The sequence below is a fragment of the Bipolaris oryzae genome, assembly GCF_000523455.1.
Source record: "Bipolaris oryzae ATCC 44560 unplaced genomic scaffold scaffold_155, whole genome shotgun sequence".
Classification (NCBI taxonomy): Eukaryota; Fungi; Ascomycota; class Dothideomycetes; order Pleosporales; family Pleosporaceae; genus Bipolaris; species Bipolaris oryzae.
This window is the reverse complement of record NW_006911431.1, coordinates 41342-63576: the sequence shown is the minus strand read 5'-3', so window position 1 is coordinate 63576 and position 22235 is coordinate 41342. Positions and strand designations below refer to the sequence as shown.

General features: G+C 49.8%; 11 protein-coding genes across 11 annotated transcripts; 6 read left to right on the top strand and 5 right to left on the bottom strand.

The window, feature by feature from the left end:
• Positions 1-305: 305 nt before the first annotated feature.
• COCMIDRAFT_104414 (uncharacterized protein) lies at positions 306-2415 on the bottom strand (the record flags this gene model as incomplete). The annotated part of the gene is made up of 6 exons (XM_007693208.1): positions 306-358; positions 425-899; positions 958-1592; positions 1656-1727; positions 1791-2213; positions 2277-2415. The coding sequence occupies 6 exons, from the start codon at positions 2413-2415 to the stop codon at positions 306-308; spliced, it is 1797 nt and encodes a 598-aa protein (XP_007691398.1).
• A 194-nt stretch (positions 2416-2609) lies between these two features.
• COCMIDRAFT_104454 (uncharacterized protein) lies at positions 2610-2792 on the top strand (the record flags this gene model as incomplete). The annotated part of the gene is made up of 1 exon (XM_007693207.1): positions 2610-2792. A coding segment is annotated over one exon (183 nt), but the record flags the coding sequence as incomplete, so codon positions are not given.
• A 193-nt stretch (positions 2793-2985) lies between these two features.
• On the top strand, positions 2986-4722 carry COCMIDRAFT_39817 (uncharacterized protein; the record flags this gene model as incomplete). The annotated part of the gene is made up of 5 exons (XM_007693195.1): positions 2986-3078; positions 3166-3350; positions 3416-3785; positions 3864-4653; positions 4718-4722. The coding sequence occupies 5 exons, from the start codon at positions 2986-2988 to the stop codon at positions 4720-4722; spliced, it is 1443 nt and encodes a 480-aa protein (XP_007691385.1).
• A 413-nt stretch (positions 4723-5135) lies between these two features.
• On the bottom strand, positions 5136-6602 carry COCMIDRAFT_8285 (uncharacterized protein; the record flags this gene model as incomplete). Its single annotated transcript, XM_007693182.1, has 1 exon — positions 5136-6602. The coding sequence occupies one exon, from the start codon at positions 6600-6602 to the stop codon at positions 5136-5138; it is 1467 nt and encodes a 488-aa protein (XP_007691372.1).
• A 244-nt stretch (positions 6603-6846) lies between these two features.
• On the top strand, positions 6847-7334 carry COCMIDRAFT_29238 (uncharacterized protein; the record flags this gene model as incomplete). The annotated part of the gene is made up of 2 exons (XM_007693190.1): positions 6847-7174; positions 7213-7334. 2 exons carry the CDS (start codon positions 6847-6849, stop codon positions 7332-7334), a joined length of 450 nt encoding a protein of 149 aa, XP_007691380.1.
• A 1495-nt stretch (positions 7335-8829) lies between these two features.
• On the top strand, positions 8830-10548 carry COCMIDRAFT_104424 (uncharacterized protein; the record flags this gene model as incomplete). Its single annotated transcript, XM_007693206.1, has 1 exon — positions 8830-10548. One exon carries the CDS (start codon positions 8830-8832, stop codon positions 10546-10548), a length of 1719 nt encoding a protein of 572 aa, XP_007691396.1.
• A 903-nt stretch (positions 10549-11451) lies between these two features.
• On the top strand, positions 11452-12221 carry COCMIDRAFT_104412 (glycoside hydrolase family 11 protein; the record flags this gene model as incomplete). Its single annotated transcript, XM_007693205.1, has 3 exons — positions 11452-11599; positions 11653-11858; positions 11928-12221. 3 exons carry the CDS (start codon positions 11452-11454, stop codon positions 12219-12221), a joined length of 648 nt encoding a protein of 215 aa, XP_007691395.1.
• A 197-nt stretch (positions 12222-12418) lies between these two features.
• On the bottom strand, positions 12419-13048 carry COCMIDRAFT_39814 (uncharacterized protein; the record flags this gene model as incomplete). The annotated part of the gene is made up of 3 exons (XM_007693194.1): positions 12419-12586; positions 12694-12858; positions 12896-13048. 3 exons carry the CDS (start codon positions 13046-13048, stop codon positions 12419-12421), a joined length of 486 nt encoding a protein of 161 aa, XP_007691384.1.
• A 3126-nt stretch (positions 13049-16174) lies between these two features.
• Positions 16175-17585, top strand: COCMIDRAFT_39813 (uncharacterized protein; the record flags this gene model as incomplete). Its single annotated transcript, XM_007693193.1, has 2 exons — positions 16175-16845; positions 16907-17585. The coding sequence occupies 2 exons, from the start codon at positions 16175-16177 to the stop codon at positions 17583-17585; spliced, it is 1350 nt and encodes a 449-aa protein (XP_007691383.1).
• Positions 17586-17936: 351 nt separating this feature from the next.
• Positions 17937-19370, bottom strand: COCMIDRAFT_104421 (uncharacterized protein; the record flags this gene model as incomplete). The annotated part of the gene is made up of 1 exon (XM_007693204.1): positions 17937-19370. The coding sequence occupies one exon, from the start codon at positions 19368-19370 to the stop codon at positions 17937-17939; it is 1434 nt and encodes a 477-aa protein (XP_007691394.1).
• Positions 19371-20296: 926 nt separating this feature from the next.
• COCMIDRAFT_8279 (uncharacterized protein) lies at positions 20297-21526 on the bottom strand (the record flags this gene model as incomplete). Its single annotated transcript, XM_007693181.1, has 1 exon — positions 20297-21526. The coding sequence occupies one exon, from the start codon at positions 21524-21526 to the stop codon at positions 20297-20299; it is 1230 nt and encodes a 409-aa protein (XP_007691371.1).
• Between the last annotated feature and the right edge of the window lie 709 nt (positions 21527-22235).

Sequence of the window (22235 nt, the reverse complement as noted above, 5' to 3'; positions counted from 1 at the left end):
TTTGTCTAATGACGCAGTAAGCAGAGGTCCCAGCTATGCGTAGACGCTAATGACATCTATACGACCCTACCTTTGTTTAGCGATTGAAGTAATTAAGGGAGGAAAATAAAACTCTCTCCCCCTTTGCTTTGAATATTCCTAAGTCATTGACTCTGCCTATGTTTGGACTCTCAAGGCGGGCAGAGATTTCTAGAGTTGTTCATGGGATAATAGTCTTGTCATATAAAGTCATAAACCTAAAACTATGACTATTGTCTCATGGAAAGCAAACACTGCTAAACATTGCGATCGATTAACACCCGTCTTCAAATTCTTCCCCTCCGGAAGAATGCAAGCGGCAAATCAACCTCTCTTGCTCCTTGAACTAGTTAGCATGGATTCACAGCGATAGAATGCGCGAAAAGCGACGGCGAGGTTGACTCACTAAGGAATTCACCCAAGCTCTTAGCCAACCCATCGAGCCGATAAGTCGAGCTGATTCCGCCCTCAAGAATTCCCTTAACAAGGAAATGGACGCAGCGGAGATTTCTTAACTCAAACCGTTCAATCTCGTAGCCCTCGCGGTAGTCATCTCCGAGCAGCTGCTTGATGCGGTCGATTGAGAGGAACGAGCGCAGCCAATCATACTCGTCGTCTTCTAGCACCCAAAACCCGACGTTAGCATTGGACCCCTTGTCTCCAGATCTTGCGTGAACTCTTGTACCGAGCGGTGCTCGAAAGGTTGCGCCGTATTTGGACTGGTCATGAGTTTCGCTGCTGTCGTAGCTGACTTGTCCAGCAAAGGGCTGGGTCTTTGAAGGTAATACTATGACTTTCTGCGCGTCATCCATTATGACACGCAAGTTGACAATATCATACTTCACGAGGAATGGTTCGTAAGCGATAAAAGGACGTGGAGCCTACTGGAACGCGTGTTAGAGTTGAGGATACACGGGGTGCCAGAGCAAGTGTACCCACCATGCGAAAATCCATGCAGGCGTGCTCTCCGCAATAGCCCCCCAGCCCGTAGCCTCCGATGGTCTTTGGCAGTGTAAGTAGAGTCTCGGCCGTGGGAGCTTGGGCGAAGACTCGGAACATGCAAGTCGCGAGAGCCTGGCTGGTTGCATTTTGGCCTGGAGTGCCGTATTGATCCAACCTAAGGACGGTATAGTCGGCACAATTTGTGATCATTTCGTTGAAACAGCCCTGCATGTCGGCGAGCTTCTCTGCAATGTCGAGCCCCGTGGCAAAAAGATAGTACTCGATCTGGTAGCCACCTTGCATGCAGACTGCCAGCTTAGTCGTAGGTGGCGGGTGAGCGCCCGTAAAACCAGTGACAGAGACTCTGTTCTTGCCATTAGGCGATATTTGAACATCGGTGATGTCCGCAACCACGTCGGGGTTGAGGTAGAAGGGACCTTGAATTTCGTACACGAGCTGTGCCGTTATGGTGTCCCGACTCACCAGGCCACGCGCTCCTTCGTGAAGTGTGATGTCAAAGTCTCCGCTTGCGCTGATTTCTGCCACTGGAAATCCCTGGTCCCAATTCTGAGGAATAGACATGAAACCGGAAAAGTTACCGCCAGTGGCATAGCAACCACACTCAATAACATCTGCTCTGGTCATTAGCTCAGCTGCCCTGCGGCCCCAAATTATGAACCAGAAGGGTCACGTACGCCCAGCCAGCAGTGATCCTGCCAGCTGATTATAGTCAGTCTCCTTCCATCCATGCCACCATGCCGCAGCACCTTGGGAAGACGAAAAGTGTTAGCAGTACGCTGTGCCAGCGGTCAAAAAGTCAGTGGACTTACCCATCACAGGGCTAGCGTCGCAGCATCTTCCGGAAATGATAATGTCGGCGCCCATTTTGAGCGCCTCGACGATACCTGACATGCCCACATAGGCGTTGACGCTGACTATGGGCTTGGTGATGTGCGACAAGTCACGGCCCTTGGTGTCAAGGTGTGGAATAGAGCCAGGTGACTTCAGCGTGTCTAGCAAACTCAGAACATTGTCACCCTCGACATATGCAACCTTGAGGCTGGTGATGCCATACGACTCGAGCAACTGCCGGCATTGCGCTGCGAGCCCTGCTGGGTTGAGCCCTCCACCGTTGTGGATAATCTTGATGCCCTTGGCCGCCACGATCTCAGCCGTCTCGCGGTCTAGTTGGCGGAGAAAACCCGCCTCGTAGCCTTTTTCAGGGTTCGTCTGCTTCTCCAAAGCAAGCCAAGCTAAGTTTTGGCAGTATTAGATGCAAAAATCTTGTTGTCTTGGACAGAGGGTGTTTGGCATACCGATGTTTACCTCAGCGAGGTAATCTGCCGTAACGACATCAACCGGCCCTTCTCTCACTGCGCGATACAAGGCCAAGGGCCCATCACCAACAGCGCCACTAAAATTTGCAACACGAATTGGGCGCTTTGTTCCTGCCATTGTGAGAGAGTCTTTTGCTATGTTTTGACAGCTCTAGCGACAACAAACTCCGATGACAAGTATCAAATACTTGTTGTTGTTGTTGTTGCCGCCACTTCCCGAACTTTATTTTCCCCCAGTCATGTGCAATAAGTTTTGCCTTTTGGAGCGATTGCTTACTTAAATAACCTTTTTTCACAGTACTATGACTATCTGACACTACTACTAAGTACCTGAGATTCGCATGGGACTATACACTATATACACGTGACCGTGGCTGTACTGTCCCGAGGGGTGCCCGATGGACCCCTGAAGGTCAGCCTCTGGTTCAGAGTATCGTAACATTTTTAGCGAGGCATAGTAAGGGTTTCGAAAGCGCGGTGGACCTTTTTGCCTAGTGCTGTACAACACATCAAGACTCGGATTGTTGTCACCCCTTCGTTGTCATGCTTTTCTAACGGCTACTACCCCAAGCGATCTGAATGATCAAGCAGGGATAGACTCACTGGATTTCAGCTCATAAAAAAGCTTTCCAGGACAAGGAGATTTAAGAATCAGTAGTCCAGGCCTAACCAGCACTTTAGAACAACCATGGAGCCCAAGCCATACTCTGTGAGCCGAGAGGCCGACCACATCTTTTGTGAACATCTCCTAAAGGATAAGCAACTGCGAATTCCTGAGAAGGTATTGGCACTGGCTGAGAATACATCAATTGGCGCACCCGATACAATCAATACCACCTATTTGCCAGTGCCGTAAAATTTCACCGAGATCAGTGCCGCCCTATGGGCGCTTGCGACCACCTTTGGCAATGCCATAGTACGGGAACGATTCGGCGTATCGCAAACCGCCTGCATCAATGCCGATATTGCCAGTCTATTTGTGATGTCCGTTATAATTGCTACTGTTGACGAAAAGCCAGTCTATCACCCCGAGATCATTCCCAGACTCCACAGGTATGACCTGGGGGGCGTGCCATGGATACATACCGACTTCTCTTTACCGCCGTATATCGTACAAGGGACAACCGCTTCTTCCATCTCCACGATAGCTTGAATGCGGGCAAGTCACTTACCATGCTCAGCCTGCCACTCAGTAACGACATGGCTTCTTCCCGCGAGGACATGTTCCAGACGTACGCATCCAAGGTGGTCGAGTTTGATGCTGACTGGCTCGACAGCGAGGCGAATGAACACTGGCGCCAGGCTGGAATAGTGTGTCTCACGGAAAACGAATTCCGCGCCAGCGCCCAGGGCCAGGCCATCCAAAACGACGGGCTCTACCTCATCCAGCCGTCGGACGTGGGCATCCTTGCCCCTGTTCCCTATCCCAATGTCAAAGATGCCAGCCATCGCTCTCTGCAAGGATTGCGTCTCCTAGGCCTCTCACGCGTCATCGCCGGACCTAATGTGGCCAGATTGACCGCCCTCTTCGGCATCACTGCCATTCGTGTGTCTTGCACCACGTAGCCTGATGTAAGGCTGCTCCTCCTCGAGGGCAATCTCGGCAAGCGCGACGCATCTATCGATCTGAAATCCGAATGGGGTCGCCAGACGTTCAGACAGCTCATCCTCGATGCCGACATTATGCTTGACGGCTACTGGCCCGGCGCCCTGGAGCGTCTCGGCTTTGGTGAATCCTACATACGCATACTAGCTAGGAGACGTGAGCGCGGAATCACCGTCGTTCGCGAAAACTGCTACAGATGGCACGGCCCGTTGGTCTCACGATCAGGTTGGCAGCAGATCTCCGACTGCTTCACCGGCGTCTCCTGGGGAATGGGACAATCCATCGGCCTTGAGGAGCCCATTGTGCCGCCGCTGCCAAACTCGGACTACCAGACAGGCAATTTGGGCCTAATCGGCATCCTGACAGTCGTGGACAGGAGGGCGAACGAAGGAGGTAGCTACACCGTCTCCATTTCTCTGAACCAAACCAACCAATTTATTACGAGCCTGGGCAAGCTCTCTACAGAGGTCCAGGTCAGCCTGCGTGCACTGTATCTCGATTTTGCACGCCGACGCTTGGATGAAATGATGGCCCTCGTGGTGAAGTACGTACAGGCGGCACGTGTAAACATGCCAACTTTATCCAGGTCCGAGTATTTCGACCAAAAGGGGTGTAACTTTTACCACCCAGAGAGAAAGCTAGAGACACTCCGGTTCCCCACGCCCCCGGCTAAGTTGGACGTCACGGCGATTGGATACGATATTGGCAGTTGTCTCCAGAACGTGTACACCCCTGAGTGGCCTGCTCGAAGTGAGTGGTTCCAATTAGATAGAAAGAGCATTACGTATCCTGGTTCAGTTACAACACATCGTAGCATGAATTCTGAGACGTTCTAGAAAGTTCCCACAGTAGGTTGAGACGAAACAAAAGAAAATTATGGCAATGCTAACTGTGATATGACTGCGTTGAATGAAGGTTTTACAGTTTATTGACGCTGCGAGAACTGTGCCTACTGGTGAATAGGTGTTGAGCACAACCTCAAACTGTCGATCGCAATAAATTCTTATATCTGTCAACAGTGGTAACAATCAAACCACGCGTGTTATAAGGGGGTTACAATAGATGGGTTTTCTTCGTGAATTCCACCCACGTTCAAAATCAGCATAGACTAAAATTCAACCCAGGAAGCGCGCTTTAGCATACGACAGGACCCGTTCGTATATGCCAGGATACCCATAACGATACGCCAGGAAAGCTGTCACCAAAAGGCCAAGGGCAGTGCGGCGCCATGGTCAGCCAGACCCGATTTTCTGATCCTGCAACGTCTCCCCTCTACGAAACTTACCCTTATTCGAAACAGCAACCATGCTCTTGTTCTTTACATCAAACGGCGGGTATCGGAACCCCATAAAACGATCAAGCCAAGTCGGCGGTTCAGCAACGACCCTTGGGTGCGTAAAAGCCTGGAATCCATACTTGCCATGGTAGGATCCCATGCCAGACTCGCCCACACCTCCAAAGGGTGCATTGGGGACGCCCGCGTGGAATAAGGTTTCGTTAATGGTGACGCCGCCTGAGATGGTGCGGTCCTGGATGTACTCGGTCTCTTTCTTGTCGGAGCTGAAGATGTACAGGGCTAGGGGCTTGGGGAGACTGTTTGTCATGGCGATGGCGTCGTCGGTGCTACATGCGATGACGGGGCATATGGGTCCGAAGAGCTCTTCGCTCATGATGGCATCTGTGGGCTTCACGCCGGTGATGATGACGGGTGCCATACGGCAGTCTCCCGGAGGAGCTTCACCGCAGCGAATGATGGTGCCTTGGGATTTGTCGAGGAGCGATGCCAATCGATCATAGTTTCTTTGGTTGATGATTCGACAGATGTGGCCTGTGTGAGCGAACTCTCGTGTCCAGTGCTCCAGCCGTGCAACAAAGGCGTCGTGCACGGCTGAGTCGACGAGAACGTGGTTGGCAGTGAGACAGATCTGGCCCGCGTTAGCGAACTTGACAAGAGCGATGCGTTTCACAGAAAGCTCGATATCTGCAGTCTTGGTGACGATTGCGGGACACTGGCCGCCCAGCTCCAGAGTTACTGGCGTCAGTTGCTTTGCTGCTGCAGCAGCGACAAAGCGAGCAATCTTCGTTGACCCCGTAAAGAAGATGTAGTCGAATTTGTGTTCCAAGAATCGCGTTGTTTCCTCTGGTCCTCCCGTCACCAGACGAATACACGACTGGTCCATGTACCGCGGTATCAAGAAGGTCATGGTCCTCTCTGACGCTGTCGCGAGCTCCGATGGCTTGATAACGACGCAGCAGCCCGCGGCGATAGCGGCAACGAGGGGCGAAAGCGTAAGGACGAAAGGAAAGTTCCAGGCGCCAATTACAAGTACGATGCCGCGTGGTTCTCTCCGGATACGCGCTCTACTAACAAACCCAAGTATCCCAGAACCAGGAACAGGCGTGGTTGCCGCCAATCTCTCCGCGTTATTGATGTGGTCGAGGATATCCATCTTGAGTCCCACAAAGTCGGTTGCCCAATTCTCCATTTCGTGTCGTCCAAGGTCGCTTGTCAGGGCTTCATGGATCTCGCGCTCGTTGTCTTCGATCATCCACCATAGTTGTTTCAGCTGCCATTTGCGCCATTGGATGGATTTAGTTTTACCCGAGGCGAAGCTGTCATTCAACTCGCGATGGATAGCAGTGAAATCCGATTCTGGTGTTGTGTGGCCATTTTGCGTGGCGATTTTGGGATTCGCCATGATTGTTTTCGACTCGATCTGTTTGCTGGTGAGCGATTTGGTTGCATGTGAGAAGAAGCTAGGGGCGTAGGGCACACGTATACATCGGTAGTGAGTGCAAGTGTTGGCGCAGCTGAGCAGAGATGAGTGCAACGGGCTTGGTATGAAATAGATAGTGTTGGCGCAGAAACATGTCAGAAAAAGATGATAGTGCCCACAGTGGCGTGAAGGCGGCATTGGGATGTATACAATCACCTCTACTACCATGAATATACTGCAAGAGGATAAGAAGTCGATCTTAAGTTCTCGCAGCGTCATCCGAACGAGCCTTGTTTCTCCAAGGTTCACAAATCATCACGCAGCAGACATGAGTATCTTCAACTTAATCGCTAGTTCTCCTTCAACTCTCGAAAAATATTGCTCGACACCCGATCTGGCAGACTATTGCGCTACCGAATCGGCCTCCATAGCCATCTACGAGGGTCTCCATGGCGATATTCAATACATCCACAAAGCACGCTCTGTCCGCGTCTCCTGCGTCTCTCCCAGCACCGTTGACACCAAAATGTTCGTGGGCATTAAGCTTGGCCTGAGTATGTTAGGACTCAGATTGCGGACATAATATTCGCAGGAAGAGCCAGGAACGTTTTCACCCCCGCTTTAGTAGGCTTCTTAGGGACTCTGCGTGCAATGTCCGACTGGTTTCGCGCGCTGCGACGCGAGCCATTGATATGGGCATGTTCGAACACCTAACGACCCATGACCTGATGAAGCATCAGTGAAGAAAGCCACAGTTAGATGTATACATGTAGTAATGGATAGAATATGAATGGAGCGACATCGGCCTTGTGAATCGAGTGTGTTGAGAGAGAGGATACTGAGAAGTTGCAATAGATTGTAAAGTAGCATCCGCGTCCATAATCAGATTAGCCTAGTCCTATACAAACGCTGAAGAATACTTCCAAAAAGAAGATGATCTCATTGTAGTAGCCACTGACCGTCATGAAATGCCTTCCTTTTCTCGCACAACAAACCAAAAAGTACGGCCTTTCTCTGTTGGGTTTAGGTCTGCAAGGACTTTGAAGTGTGATCATCTATTTCTTCTTTTTCTTCTTCAACAATCGCGATAACGTTCTATAATTTTAGGCGCTTCTGATTGGTAGAATACAAAGCAGGAGCGAGATGCTTCGATTCAAAAGTATAAAGTCGACTTCTAATCAGAGTACTGATCTTGTTAGACAGAACCGCGCAAATGTGTGCTGTACTTTCTACGCAATCGACCGAGATCGGAAACCAAATTTCAGATTGAGATGCGAACGTCATGATGGATCAATGTTACAATGAGTAAAATGTCGCAGAATCCGCTCGGGTGCACGGCAACAGCAGGCGACTCGATCGAGCTGATGGAAGCAGCGCAGGAGATGCCTGTCAGGGGCAGGGCGCTAAGTAGGCCTAGAAGACACTTGGACTCCTAAGATGCACCGCAGAAGAGCCTGCGCCTTAGTACTAACGCAAGAACAGGTTTGTTCCGTGTCAGAAAAACATGACTGGCGATGTTAACCAAAACCAGCCACAAGGAGCGACAGGGGCGTCTCTTAGATGCATAAGTAATATGATGTTCGCTCACCCCAAGACATCAGGTCTTCGCTCCACTTCGGCTTTACTCTCCGCCCTCACCTCTTCTCAGTCAGCAGCGGAAGCGTATACTATAAACCATCAAGCTGGTCAGGACTTTGCGTGCTATAATGCAGTTCTCTCGGTCTGCAGTAAGTGTAATAGGACAACGGTCGAGTCTGGAGGAAACCAGTGCACACATCACAGACGTGGGCCCAGCACGGCAACGCGTAAACCCGGGTTTCCGACAGCATTGGCGTGTCAGCACGTCACATAGGCGCCTGCGTAATCCTTGCACACCTACATGGCGGTGTTCCTTGGCCAAGTGGCAAAAAATCCATCCAATCTTCGTGCTTAAATACCCAACGAAACACTTAGCTAGTCTTGAGATGACGAATTGAGGGCCAAACTTGGAGTGCGTAATGTAATCTATCAGGTTTCATCAACAAGCTATTCCTCGATTGCTGGGATTCCTTCAATTGGGAAATACGCCCCTGCTCCCCGGTACTAAATAGATAGTGTGTCCTTGACTTAGCGTACTGTGATTGGTATACAACCTTCCTCGACTACCGGTGGCGGTGGACTAGACTCATAACAATACCGGGAACTTTAGTACCTACTACTCGCATCTGCAATGCCTCCCAGGACAACAAGGTCGAATGGCGTCGCGTCGAAGCGAGACGGCAACAACATCGAGACCAGCAACATTGAAACCAGTAGCGGAGAGACTAGCAAGAATGAGGGCCGCAGCAATCGTGGACGTGTTTCCAAAGAAACCAGCATGGCGAAAAAGAGGACGCAGAACCGAATCGCGCAACAATGTCTGAGAGAGAGAAGAGCCGCGAGCAACCGGCATGCCGACAGAATATTAGACACGATGCAGACTGTCACCGAGCCCGAACGGCTGACAATGCTGCTTGAAGCGCAAGCGAATCTCACTAGAGAAAACCAACGGATGGAAGATGCCCTCTTCCGCATGCGGAAAAAACTACTTAGCTTAAGTAACGCCGCTGCTACTGCTGCTAACGACCCTATTTTTGAGGAGCTTCTGGGGCGAAAGCTGTCGTCATCAAACAATTCCACTCCAGGGGAACAACAAGAGGATATGCCTACTACACCTACAGAGTCTCCGAAGCAAGATCAGATCTGTTTAGCATCACTGCCACAGGATGCACGAAGTGTAGATAATGGCGATATACAGGCGTTTCTCGAAGCACCGTCGGTCGCTGAAGAGCAGGGCGCTAGCCAACTGTTTACTTTTGATCAAGACTTCCAATGCCAGCAAGAATACGGCGTCCAGCTCCAAGAGGATACAGAATTCTTCAATGCATTGGCGGACAACCAGCAAACTTCTGCCTATAACTTCAGAACAACGCCTCTGCCGACCAGTCCCTCGCCCTGGGACATATGTTCTTTTGCGCCACCAGAAAATATCACCATCCGCCGTGCTACCGACTTCTCAACCAAAATGTCCCAAGCCGCGATGAACTGCAGAGCACGTATCCAAGATACGGTCATGGCAGCGCACCTTACCACTTCCCAGATCACACAGTTGGTTGCAGTCGCGACCGTAAACCTGCTTTCAACGTGTGCAGGAATGCAAGAATTTCTCTATGGAACTAATAGCGCTGTATACATGGAGAGAGTCGTCTACTGGCGGCTCGCAAAGACAGACCGCTCCTTGGTGCCGCAACCGTACCGGCCTACGCCGTTACAGAGCCATTTTCTTGAGAACGGTTTCTTTCCTATAATTGATTTCCAACCCTGGCCTGAGCTCCGCGACCAATGTCTAATCATTGGAGACAAGATCGACGCCAACGAGCTCTCCCGGGACATTGTGCTTAATCAGGTTATCGAGATTCCTGAACGCAATGTAGCGGTGCATATCTGGCAACAGTTCCAGCATCTGCACGGGGGTGCACAATTCAACTTGTCCACCGCTGAGCCTCAGGTACCGCGGTCGGCGAACGATGAGGGCTGGGTCTTTTTCGAGATCAACCGAGTAAATCGTGACTTTCCGTCCTGGGCCGCCGATCCTGTTGAGGAGGCCCTCTCGCGGCAACTGTTGCGGCGCATAGAAGAATTCTGTACCGGCAACGACCTCTCCTGGTTCCTCGGGGCCGTGCAAAACCAGCACCTCGGTGCGAGCACACATATCGAGTCGCCCTTGGTGGCCTTGGATTCCAGGTTCCGTCCGATCAAGACAGACATGGGCCAAAGATTGGCCGCGACAGGCAGGTGGAAGCTTAGCAAAGAATTCAAGGCAAAGTACCCGCAGTTGGATTGCTCTGCAGGTAAGCAAGCGTCGACTCCACCAGAAATGGACGCACTGCTAACTGATCTTGCTGTATAGTCTGTACATCTTACGATTCCGTGTCAGTCTTGGAATAGATTATGTTCCTTAGTTAGCATGAAATACTTGCTAAAGTAGCCAGTCTAGTATCTGCAATATGAACATAGAACACTACTTTGCCTTTAGAATGTGAATTATGCATAGGTTTTTATGGATATCCAAAGGACAGAGGTATATGGAGTACTTGCTTCTGACTGATGGATTTGTTCTAGAGTCTTATAACGGTTCGGGGAAACAATCTAATATAGATGTCAGACTTACGTGCTTGTTTCGGATATGACCACCAATCAGTGGTGTCGGAATTCTGGTCTCATGTTGCGTAATGCAACCAACCACCGGGCAAAGTCGAGTCGCTGAAACAAGATCCTCAACTATCGACGCGTATTTACCCGCTGGTGTGCACAGATCTGGTATAGCAGGTTTACCGACATTAACACGGAGAATAACTACGTATTCATTCGAGGATTTCCCCACACATGTTTAAACAATAGTGGGTCAGTTCATCTATTTGCGAGAAGCTTAGCCTGAAATTAAGCAATGTCGACAGGACTTGGGAAGCTTAATCTCTTGCAAACTAGCATCAGATCGAGACCAAATGCCCCTTGGTAGGCGGATTAAATCGCGCACCCTTGTTAGATACGGAATAGAATTGTTCCCTATCGCCAATGTGAGCTGACTCGCTTACCTGGAATTAATGAGATCGGACGCAATGCGGATTAAGCTTTAGCCAAGTAGAGGTGGTGAAGGTGGGGAGCCCGATGAGGATTTGATTAACCAGGGGATATCATTCAGATATAAAGAGTAGTATTAAAAGCTACAAGAGTATCTATCCTTGAGTCCAATTGACTACAGTTCATCGACTCTACCAATCGTTTCCGCAAAAAACTTCAGAACAAATTCATCATGGTCTCCTTTACTGCCGGTCTTGTCGCCTTCGCGACTATCATGGGCGTTATCGCCGCCCCTGTGGAAGGCCCCGCGGATGTCGCTATCTCAAAGCGCAGCAGCCCCAATAGCTCGGGTACCAACAATGGTTTCTACTACCAGTTTTGTGAGTAGCAGTACCGTTCAATGCTAGAGCAGTCTTACTAACCTGACGTATAGGGACTGATGGCCAGCGTGGCAGCGCGACCTACACAAACAAGGCGGCCGGCGGGTACTCTGTGCAGTGGACGGGCATCTCAGACATGACCTCTGGCAAGGGCTGGAAGACTGCGCAGCCCAGGAACATTACTTTCACTGGCAACGTCAAGGCACAAGGCAACTTCTATCTTGCCGTCTACACCTGGTCGCAGCACGGCGAAAATTACGTAAGTCATACATATTTCCACTGTGGCATTCACACTCGCCGAAGCTCTCTTGTCTAACACTTTTCATAGATTCTCGAGAACTACGGCACATACAACCCATGCAGCCAAGGCAAAGTAGTCGGCACCATCACCAGTGATGGTAGCCCTTACCAGATCTGCACGGTCGACCGTGGAAACAACTACATTCAGAACTGGTCGATCCGCCAGAACAAGCGCTCCAGCGGTACCGTCACTACCGCAAACCACTACAATGCGTATGCTGCGCACGGCTTGAACCACAACCCTCTCAGCGAAGCTGCCTACCAGATCGTATCGACTGAGGGATTCGGAAGCACTGGCTCGGCTGATATCACGGTGTCGTAGGTATTTTGCTGTTACTATATCGTTTCCACAATTCAGACTGTATATATCTTAACACGAAATTTTACTCTTATACTCATATTAAGGAATGAAGATTGCCATCCCTCGCCCCAGGAGTTTGACTCAAACTTGGATTATCGCGTATCGCTAGCCTGGTATATTCACTACCGTGTAGCTCTCAATGTATTCAAACTAGCGATCTATGACTCAAGGTTGCCATCCGGTATCCAGCCGAGCGAATCACGAAAGAAACGAGCTATGCCATAGTCAGGCGCTGGCATGGACATGTACAATAAGGAGCTTGTGCCTGGAAAGTCCAGATAGCTTGTTCCAGCGAGCGAAATGCCGCATTCGTCCATCTCATTCATCTAGAAACAGTCAACGCATTTGTCGCAACGTGAAAGATGAGAGGTAAATCTTGATCCAAAGGGTGAGCGGAAGGGCCTTCATCTTTTATAGAAAGAAGGAAACATACCATATTATTGGCCCTTGTAGCTGACAGCTGCTGAAAGTCAAATTGTGACATGAAATCAGGATGTTCAACCTCGAGCGAACTGTCGTCAAGTGGCTCTCGATGGACGCTGGGTCCATTAACTGAACTAGTATTGCTAGCGGTATTTGCCGGATCTCCAGTTAACGACTCGACGTAGAGGCGTGCGATGGAGGTAGTCCGCGACCCTAGCATCGTGAATGGTGCCTTGCACTAACAAGTCGAGTCTGGCATAGTGGGCAGCAACTATATTAAAGTATGACAGATTTCCCCTGGTCTCAGCATGTAGTGGGTTTTCAACGACGAAATCGAAGAGAATGAACATTGCAACCATTGGCATAACTCCTAGTATCCTATTCACGTTAGCAGCTTTTTTTGCACTTGAGTTTGCTATCTGGAAGAAATCTACCACACGGGAGTAAAGCGATCCCTGGCGATCATAAAGGTTGACTCAATAATCGCGTGTGCGGTTGTCAACAAGCATTTCTCGTTTTCGGATCACACTTCGGCTTGCGCCTTTATACTTCCTCAACGTTCTTTACGGTTCAGGAGTGATATGTGTCCTGTTTTCCTACGGAATACCTCTCGCCCTTCTATTGGCGCGGAGATGACAAAGTTTGCTACGACATTGCTATTTTAGCCTAGGAAAGTTCGGACCCTTGTTCAATGTCATGACGCTAATTTTGCTTTCGTTGTCCGCCATTGTGTTCTGCATCCCTCTTAGTTATCTTGTCACCGACGATGCCATGAACTGGGCACCTGTTGTAAGGGCAATCACTATCGCAATATCTCTCATCAACTGACTGGTTGAGAGGAACACGTATGAACTTCCTAGGGCTTCTATGTTCCATCGTGCACATGGCATTCATAACAAAGGCTCTTAGAATAGCTTCGCGACGTTGAACGACGTTCCAATGAGATTGTAGATGGATGAATGGTTTCAGTTATTGAGGTTGATTATTATGCCTGTAAATGATGGACGCGTACAGCGATGCTATACTTCAGATTGACGATATTAATTGTTGTTATTTGCAAAAGAAAAAGTGTTGTTTTAGTCATCGTCTGCCAAGTGGGTTTTGCGATCAAAGTTCATTATTGCCCTTGCAGTTGCTGCATAGTTCCATTCGAAACAACGCGTGTCTTAATATTGAAATAGCCCGCATCACTACCTTCTAAAGAATCATTTTGTCACTTTCTTGTGGCTGAAATAGAAAAGACTAAACGCGTGCGGCATATTTACAGAGAGTACGCGGAGTAAAAGGAAAACTAAATCGTGTTTATTTATACAGGATGTGAAGGCAGATAGGCTTACAACTTGAAGTTCTCGCCAAAAGTCTTGTACGCAGTAAGGAGTTTTCGCATCTGTGCGTATTATGACGCTATTGGAGGCCTGTGCGCGTTTTGAAGCTCTAGCTATCGGGCCTTTACAGGTTGCAACTTCTCTTTTCAGCTCTAGGCATCATGCTTGAATTTAAGCGCATTGAAAGCGGAATGTTTGGAAAAGATCTTAAGCGTAGGTAAACATAATGATGATATAAGCAACAGGGCCAGCATAGCTTTCATGTACTCACAACATTGAGTACTAGCTAAACGCAGACTACTCGATGTGAGATCTCCGCCTTTACACGTATTCGCTTATTGTATCAATTAGCTAGGCTATTGAGGATATTTGGATCTCTGGTACTATGCTTACGGTGATGTAGCTATGAGAGGACCTTGCTCGCTCGAGTAAGTAGACATCATCTCTCTTTCCGCACCTCTTGGCAGTTAATCATCGCCCCATAATCCCACAATTCTACACCAAACATGCACGCCACTATTCTTACCGCTCTTTTCACCATTACTATTCCCGTAGTAGTACTAGCGGTAGCCGAATGTAACCTAAACTTTGCAATGGAACCGGAGGCTGCATCCATGCTGGCTCCGCTACCGATGACCCTTTTCTCTGCCCTGACGGCAGTACCCTAACCACCCATGAGTTTGCGAATGGCGAGACGGGAAACGGCTTGGGAAATGGCGTTCCTGCTAGTAAAAAGGAATTCCTCAAGAAGTTCCTGAACAGCAATGTCCCCAGTCTAGGAGCTGAACTCGTCGTGAGTAGTGTTTTCCAATGTCATAGAAATGTAACCTATGCTGACCACAATTAGAAAATTTAATCAAGGCACAACCAAAACATCTACTCTGATGTAGTTACCACATGTGGAAATACAAAGCCAGAGAAGTTCAACTGCTACATTAGCGATCCTAACCCATCCATGTAAGTTTATAGCAAGGATTACGAGGGGAAATTTGCTTTCTATCTCTTATGAAGTCACACTTTTTGCGCTTTGTACGATCTAAGCGGTAGAAAGTGCGAGATTCATTTCTTAGTTAGGCCACCGATCGGACGCCAAACCTTTACATACTTAGGGGGAAGACTGTAAGGGTTAGGATGCTCCACTGCCAACTACTGGTGTAAAACGTGGAGGCTTGGTCTCTGTAAGTGGCCCGCTTAGTAGAGTGATATTTCTAGTATGTAAGTGATTGTGTTGCTTCGAAGCTATACGACTTCGCTGTTTACCATGATATGTAATGTTTGCTTACTATTGTTTTTAAGTGCCTCCTTTATCTCAACGAATAACTGCTTAGTGTACCTTTGCTTACTTAACTCTAAACGAAGCAGATACAAAAATTGCAAGATCATCTTTGTAATATCATGAAAAGAATTTTGGCGCGGGGTGTTGGTCTTGATCCTTGAGAGTAATCACGATTAGGTTGTTTTCCCATCAATCACAACCGATTGTAACAGCCGGGTATCATACTCAAGTGTCGTGACTATTTACAAGGGCTACATATAAGCCGCGGAGAAGCATATATACAGTGAAGATGGTATAGCCCAATGACAGTAGAAGTGCATTCAGTGCCAAGGGCCTGATTCTACTACATCAAAACAAGCGGTAAATTTCCGCCATGGTCGGAAGTTGGCGGAATTGCGTAAGCACCGCGAACTTAGCTGAAACTAGACTACTGTGTTGACTAGCGGCGGACGCTATGCAGAGCGAAGGACGGAGCAACTCATTAAAAAGGCCGAGCCATGCTTATGGATATGCTCTATACTGTATACGGTAACCAGCATGTCCGATCAAACTTGACCAGCTGGGGGGAGCCTGTTTGTAGCAGGGAAACCTGCACGAGCAATATGCTGATGCGGCTGAAATTTCCATGGTACGATAGTCGCATCTGAATAAAATAAATTCCGCATCATTCCACTGCATTCCGCTGTTTTGATGTTCGGGTATAAGTAGGTGTATGGGAACTGCATTTCGGACGGTCCTTCATATTGAAAATCCCCCCACGACCCCCAACGATCCCCCGCAAATCCTTTTAGATTCCCCACAATCCTTCACGACTCCACTACAAAGCGGGGACAGTAAGGGGGAAAAGACGACGAGCAAGAGCAGGAAAAGCAAGAAAGAAGAAAAGCAAAATGGAGATCATCATTGTAGGAGCTGGCCTTGCGGGACTCTCCACCGCACTAGCCCTCTCGCACTCGCTCTCGGGCACTAAATCTAAACACCGTATCCTCCTTCTTGAATCCGCACCTCAGCTGGCTGAGATCGGAGCGGGCGTGCAGCTCACGCCAGTGGCCACGCGCTTCTTCCTGCGGTGCGGGCTAGGCCCATCGCTGCTTGCTGCCTCAGCGGTGCCGTCATCATGGCACCTGAGGCGTGGAAGTGACGGCGAGGTACTAAACCGGGTGCCAATGGACCGATTTACGGAGTGGTACGGGGGGCCATATATAGTTGTGCACCGGGCAGACCTGCATCGAATCCTGTGGGAGGAATTGGTCGCGAGGCGAGAGAAGGAGACAGCAGTCGACGTGCAGATGAGACTGGGGACGCGGGTGGTTGAGTACGGAGTGGAGGAGGGATGGGTGCAGGTGCAGGGCGGGGAGAGGCTCAAGGCAGATCTGGTGATAGCGTGCGATGGGATCAACAGCTCTGCGAGAGGCCAGCTGATGCGGAGCCTTGGAGTACCGCAACAGGAGTGGGTGGCGGGCTCAGGCATGGCCGCCTACCGGGTTATGGCTGATGTGACGAAGGTGCGGGCCGACCCGCTCACTAGGGAGATTGTCGAGGAGCATGCGGGAAATTGCTGGTGCGTTCAAAAAGACAAAAAAGATGGCTGACCCTCTGAACGTTCGCTGACCATTTCTTAGGGCTGATACCAACAAGCTCGTCATGACATACATGGTCCGCGATTCTGACAAGCTCAACTTGGTGCTCTCTCACCCGGACACAGACGACACCAGCTCCTGGACCCAGGAACAGTACAAGGCCGAACTAACCCGCTTCTACGGAGACATGGACCCGCGTGTAAAGCGCCTGATTGAACTGGCCTCAGGCCCTGTCACCAACTGGCCCGTTCACCAAGTGCTGCCTCTCCCCAGCTGGACATCATGGGCCAAGAACTTCGTGCTCATTGGTGATGCCGCCCACGCAATGTCCTTCTACCTGTCCATGGGCGTCTCGCTCGCCATTGAAGACGGTTTAGTTCTCGCCACCGCCTTGGCCTACCACGTCTCACGCCCAGAGACCTTCTCGCTGGCTTCGGCTGTTACTCTGTTTGAAACTGTGCGCAAGCCGCGTGCGGAGAAGATCAGTGCAGCGAGCCAGCACGCGGGAGACCTGCTGCACCTGGGGCCTGGACCGCAAAGAGATATGCGGGATAGGGCAGCAAGGAGGGATGGGGCCGAGGGCGAGGAGGAGACGAAGGGTGATCCGCTGCTTGATTGGACAAGTTATGGGATTACAGACAAGAAGATTAGGCAGTGGGTCTATGGGCATGATGTACTGCAGGAGGTAGAGAGTAAAAAGCAACAGATGAGTAGGTTGTAATGAGCTAGACATATATTGTATAGTATTTAATGATGCGTCATGAACATCCCTTATCATACTAGACGGCGCTGTTCGCCCTTGAATATCAAGCATTCAACATCTTCCTCTAAACATCGTACTACTAGAACCATACTCTTTTACCGTGTTTACATAGCTGAGGCTTTCTCTGGGCCGTAGCAATTCCGCTACTGCAAGCGCACACTCAATATCAGCTATGTTTGTGAACTTATATGTAGTACATTGAAGTCAAAGTCTAGTCCTGTTGAAATGGTCATGAATATCGGGCCGTCACGCACAATATATAAAATTTACAAAAGAAGTGAAGTCCTGAAAGGCTCACAAGAGACTGCCCTAGCTCTTAACAAGACACAGCTCCTCCAACCACTTACTAATCCCTACACTAGGTACATCGACAAACCTCCAAAAAACATCTGCCGCCCAAATCGTCACAATCGTCTGAATGACCCATGAAAGGAAAAGACCCAGTTCATACCGGTAGACAGTATCATTTCCAGTAAACGACCACAAGAACAACATGCTCCTGTACCCGAAGCTATTAATCATAGCCTGATGCACGCAGTACAGCGCAAACGAGATTTTACCGAGATACTTGGCAACATGGGTCGCAAACATGCTCTGTAAGAAGGGCGACCGAGACACCACGTAAACTAATATCACAGTCCCCATAGTAATGAAGAGATTGGGGCAACGGATTGATGGGCCAAACAGCGTGCTTGCGATGTAGTGGAGCGGCGCAGAAAAGAGTGCCTTCTCACCCTCGGCAGCAGGATAAGACGCAACAAACAGTCCAAACCCGAACAGCAAACTCGATTGTATCTTTTGCTTGCGGGACTCTGTACTTCGACTCGGCGCTGAAACAGCAAGCTCTTGGCGTATAAGATACAATTCCGCCAGCGTAGTGCCCGCAAGGAAGAGCGTAGCCTCTGGATGATTCTGGAATAAGAAGTACACCCCGATTACTGTGGTAATGCTCATCCGTACGGCTGGCCGCACCTTCGCGAAGCTAATGAGCGCGAGGAAACTGATGAAGGAACAGCTGAGCTCAATGGGTATGGTCCAGAGTTGCACGCCGTAAGGCGGGTGTCGCGTCCGTCGCGCAAGCGGATCGGACCACGTCCACACCTGACCCGCCCAGTCGGCGAACTGCTTCGAGAGCGAGTGGTGCGCGATTGGTATCCGTAGTGGTTTGCTGAGAAACGGCCAGTTCTTTGTTAGAGCGTATGAGAAGTCGAAGGCGCCGCAACATGCAACTATTAATGTAATTGCTAGTGTGGCTAAACATGGTAGGTAGAGTCTGCAGGGTCGACGGAATATCGCAGATACCATGGTGTCGAGGAAAGCACTGTAGGATCCATTGCGGATAAGTTTTAGTGGCTTCAAGGAGATAGAAAAGCCGGAGATGACGAAAAAGAGGGAGACGCTGACATGGCCGCTGTAGATTAGCCGGATGATAGGTAATTGAGTGAACCAGTGGTCTTCATCGCTGTTGTAGCCCTTGAAACCGCGGGTCGCCTGAGGATGGGTCGGCATGAAGAAATGGCAGCAGTAGACGATGAAAGCTGCGTAGCCGCGCATGCCGTCGAGGAAATCAGTCGGACGTATCTCATCTCGTGCAGCTGTGGAGTTGTGAAGAAGAAAACTCGGTAGTAAGTTTCGCAAAATGCGGCGATGTATGGATCGGTATCTTGCCGAGACGCCGAGGATTGAGGGAGATGGGAGACCCTTCTCCGTCTCCCCCAGTGTAGTTTCCGCAAGGTTTAGCATCTTATGTGTCGCATGGCGAGATGGGCGTTTCCATTGGTATGTAGTATATAGTCTACATCTTGAAAAGGGGGTTGAAAAGCGAACTGTGCAAATATATTGATTACAGGGGCCGTGGCTGATCGCGACTTCCGCGGTCACAAAAGTAAGGAGGTCAAGCGAGGGTGACTGTGGCGTTGGGTAGTGCATGCGAGATGTAAAATTGAACGGGAGTGATTGTGGCGTTTGTTAGCGTCCTGGCAGTGGCCTGGAGGCGGGCTTGATTAGGAGTAGTTCATGAGAAAGCCCAAGTCATAGCGTAGGCTAAGAAGAGCATTAGACTCCGTTGGCCAGACCGACTAGTGCCGGAAAACGTTCACATGTCGCGTGCCGTATATCTCGGTCAAGTGTCAAGGTTCGCTCTCCTCCGAGCCGATGCGTAGTGACCGTGTATGTTCTGACTAGTTCAATGACTCGGTGTGACAGCCGAAAAAGTTCGGATACGGTTCGCTTCACTGTTATTCACCTTGAAATACATAAAATAGAATAGGAAACAGTCGCAGCATGAACTTAGCTGCTAGTGGTGCACGTGATACAAGGAGAAGCTGTAGCGTCGACCAATAACAAGACAGGATCAGAATGAATTAACAGCCGATGATTCACTGTGTCTAAAGTCCAATACAGACGGAACATCCAAGTTGATCAGATACAGGCACGTCGTTAGCATCAATATTAATTGCAGGTTCACCAATGACGAAGTTTATCAGTTATGATTTTGAATTGATAGCTGAAATATATATAAGACATATTAACGTCATAGTCGCGCAAGCTTCTAGAAAGACAGTGCGGCTAAAGAACAAAGAACAAGAATAAAAGCAGCTTCTCCACCAGCCCGCCGTAACTAATCGATACCGACGAGGCACACTTTCCATACACGCAAAGGGATAAACTTAAACGAGGATGGCGAACTTAGCATGCGCATTAGCAGGAGCAGGCGCCGCCTTACGACGCTGAAGAACACCACCGCGCTTGACATAACCAGCAGATGCATGTCCGTAACTCTCGATTGGCTCATCGTAATCCGACGACGGGTCAGCAGCATAAGGGGTGGTGCTGGTAGCTTCTCCAGTGCTGTAGCTGGGAGCTGAACTGTAAACGGGGGCCGAGCTGTAGGCGGAAGCAGAGGTAGCAGCAGGGTAAGTGGAAGTCTGCTCAAAGCTGCAGGTATACGGCTGATGAGCCTCAGTGACAGTAACTGTCTCAGCAGGGTGGTGGTAGACACCGGCCTCGTACTGCGTAATGGAGGGGTATATAACCGTGGTGTCGTGGTCGTAGACGGTCGTGGTAGGCTTGACGATAGTATATGTTCCGGCAGTAGAGCATGTAACAGTTGTGCTGTGGGTGATGGTGTTGGTCATGGTGCCTTCAGTCTCGTATCCAATGTACACAGCAGCGATGGTGGTTGGCTTGGTGACTTCGGCGATCTGGCCGCCGTAGGTGACGGGTTTGTTAGCCACGGCGTGGTATGTCTGCTCGGCGGTGACAATGGTAGGGGTCGCGACAGTCATGTCGTTGGCAGGCACGGTGTAGACGCCAGGGGCATCGAAGGTGGTCACTTGTGGTTTGGGTGCGCCGTAGGTAAAGGTATGCATATAAGTGCTCCACTTTCCACCAGAGTACTTCTTGATGGTCACACCCTGCTCATCCTTGTTGCCCGTGTACTTCGGATTTCCGGGATATCTAGGGAGTGCATGTGGTCCGATATGGTCGTAGGGCATCTCGTGAATTTCCTCACAGAGCTCATACCATGTCTTGTTAGTGTGGGATTCACCCGATCCTCTGTAATAACCAGTTGGGTGAGCATAGCCTTCAGGCGTAGCAGTGACAGTGTGAGTGATGGTTTTCTTCGTTGCGTACACGGTTACGTCCTGATTGGTTGCAGTAACGGTGACCTCCTTGCCATAGCCATCAGTGATCACAGTTGAGACAGCCTCATACTCCGACCATTCGCCGTTGACATAGGTCGGGACTGGCTGATACTGGGCTGTAACGGTGACTGGTTCTTTGCCGTGCCCAGGATAGACAGTGGTATAGCCGAGCTTGGATGAGGTCGACTGAACGCCATAGCCATAGTCGGCTGCAACAGCTGTGGCAAGAGAGAGAATAGAGACGGACCTCATTTTCGATGGTGATGATTAAAGAATGATCAAGGTTGGATATTAAACAATAAAATAATAAGCTGCTCAAAGAACTTGAAGTACTGAGCAGGTTGCAAAATAAATTGCAAGAAACTGACGATGAAAGAGTGACTGTGGGTGGGAATAGAAGATTCTATCGTGGGCAGGACAGCATATATTGTATGTATACGGTGAATGGACCACATCCTCCGCGGAGTGCGGCCCTTGCAAAGCTTGGCTACCATACCATAACGATAGATCTTCCGCTCTCTCGGAACGACATGTTGCCGTTAGCAGCTACAGGAGTATCACACTTAGTCACTCTGCACCTTGGCGCACAACCGGAGCGCCAAGAATGGTGGAGATTAACTACCGAAGATCAGTGCCTTGTCTCGTGACTCATTTCCTTTTCGAGCTGCAGGTCGATAGCGGAGAAGCTATATGTGAACTGAAAGATGCACTGAACTTAAGTTGGTCTTTTCTGGCCTACAGGGGCAAACAGTTTTCAGGCGGATTGCTTCTTGGCAACTGCAGTGGGCGGAATCGTCGGATGACTATAGTTCGTCACTTACCCGTAGGTAGCCTGAGAGCTCTGCGGCCAGACTTTGGTGAGTAGCGCCACGGCTGTACTGACAGGTTCCAGGAGGCACTGGTTCAGGGGGGCCAAAGTCAACCCGCTCAGGGGAACAGCGCCTCTATTGCAATTTATGTA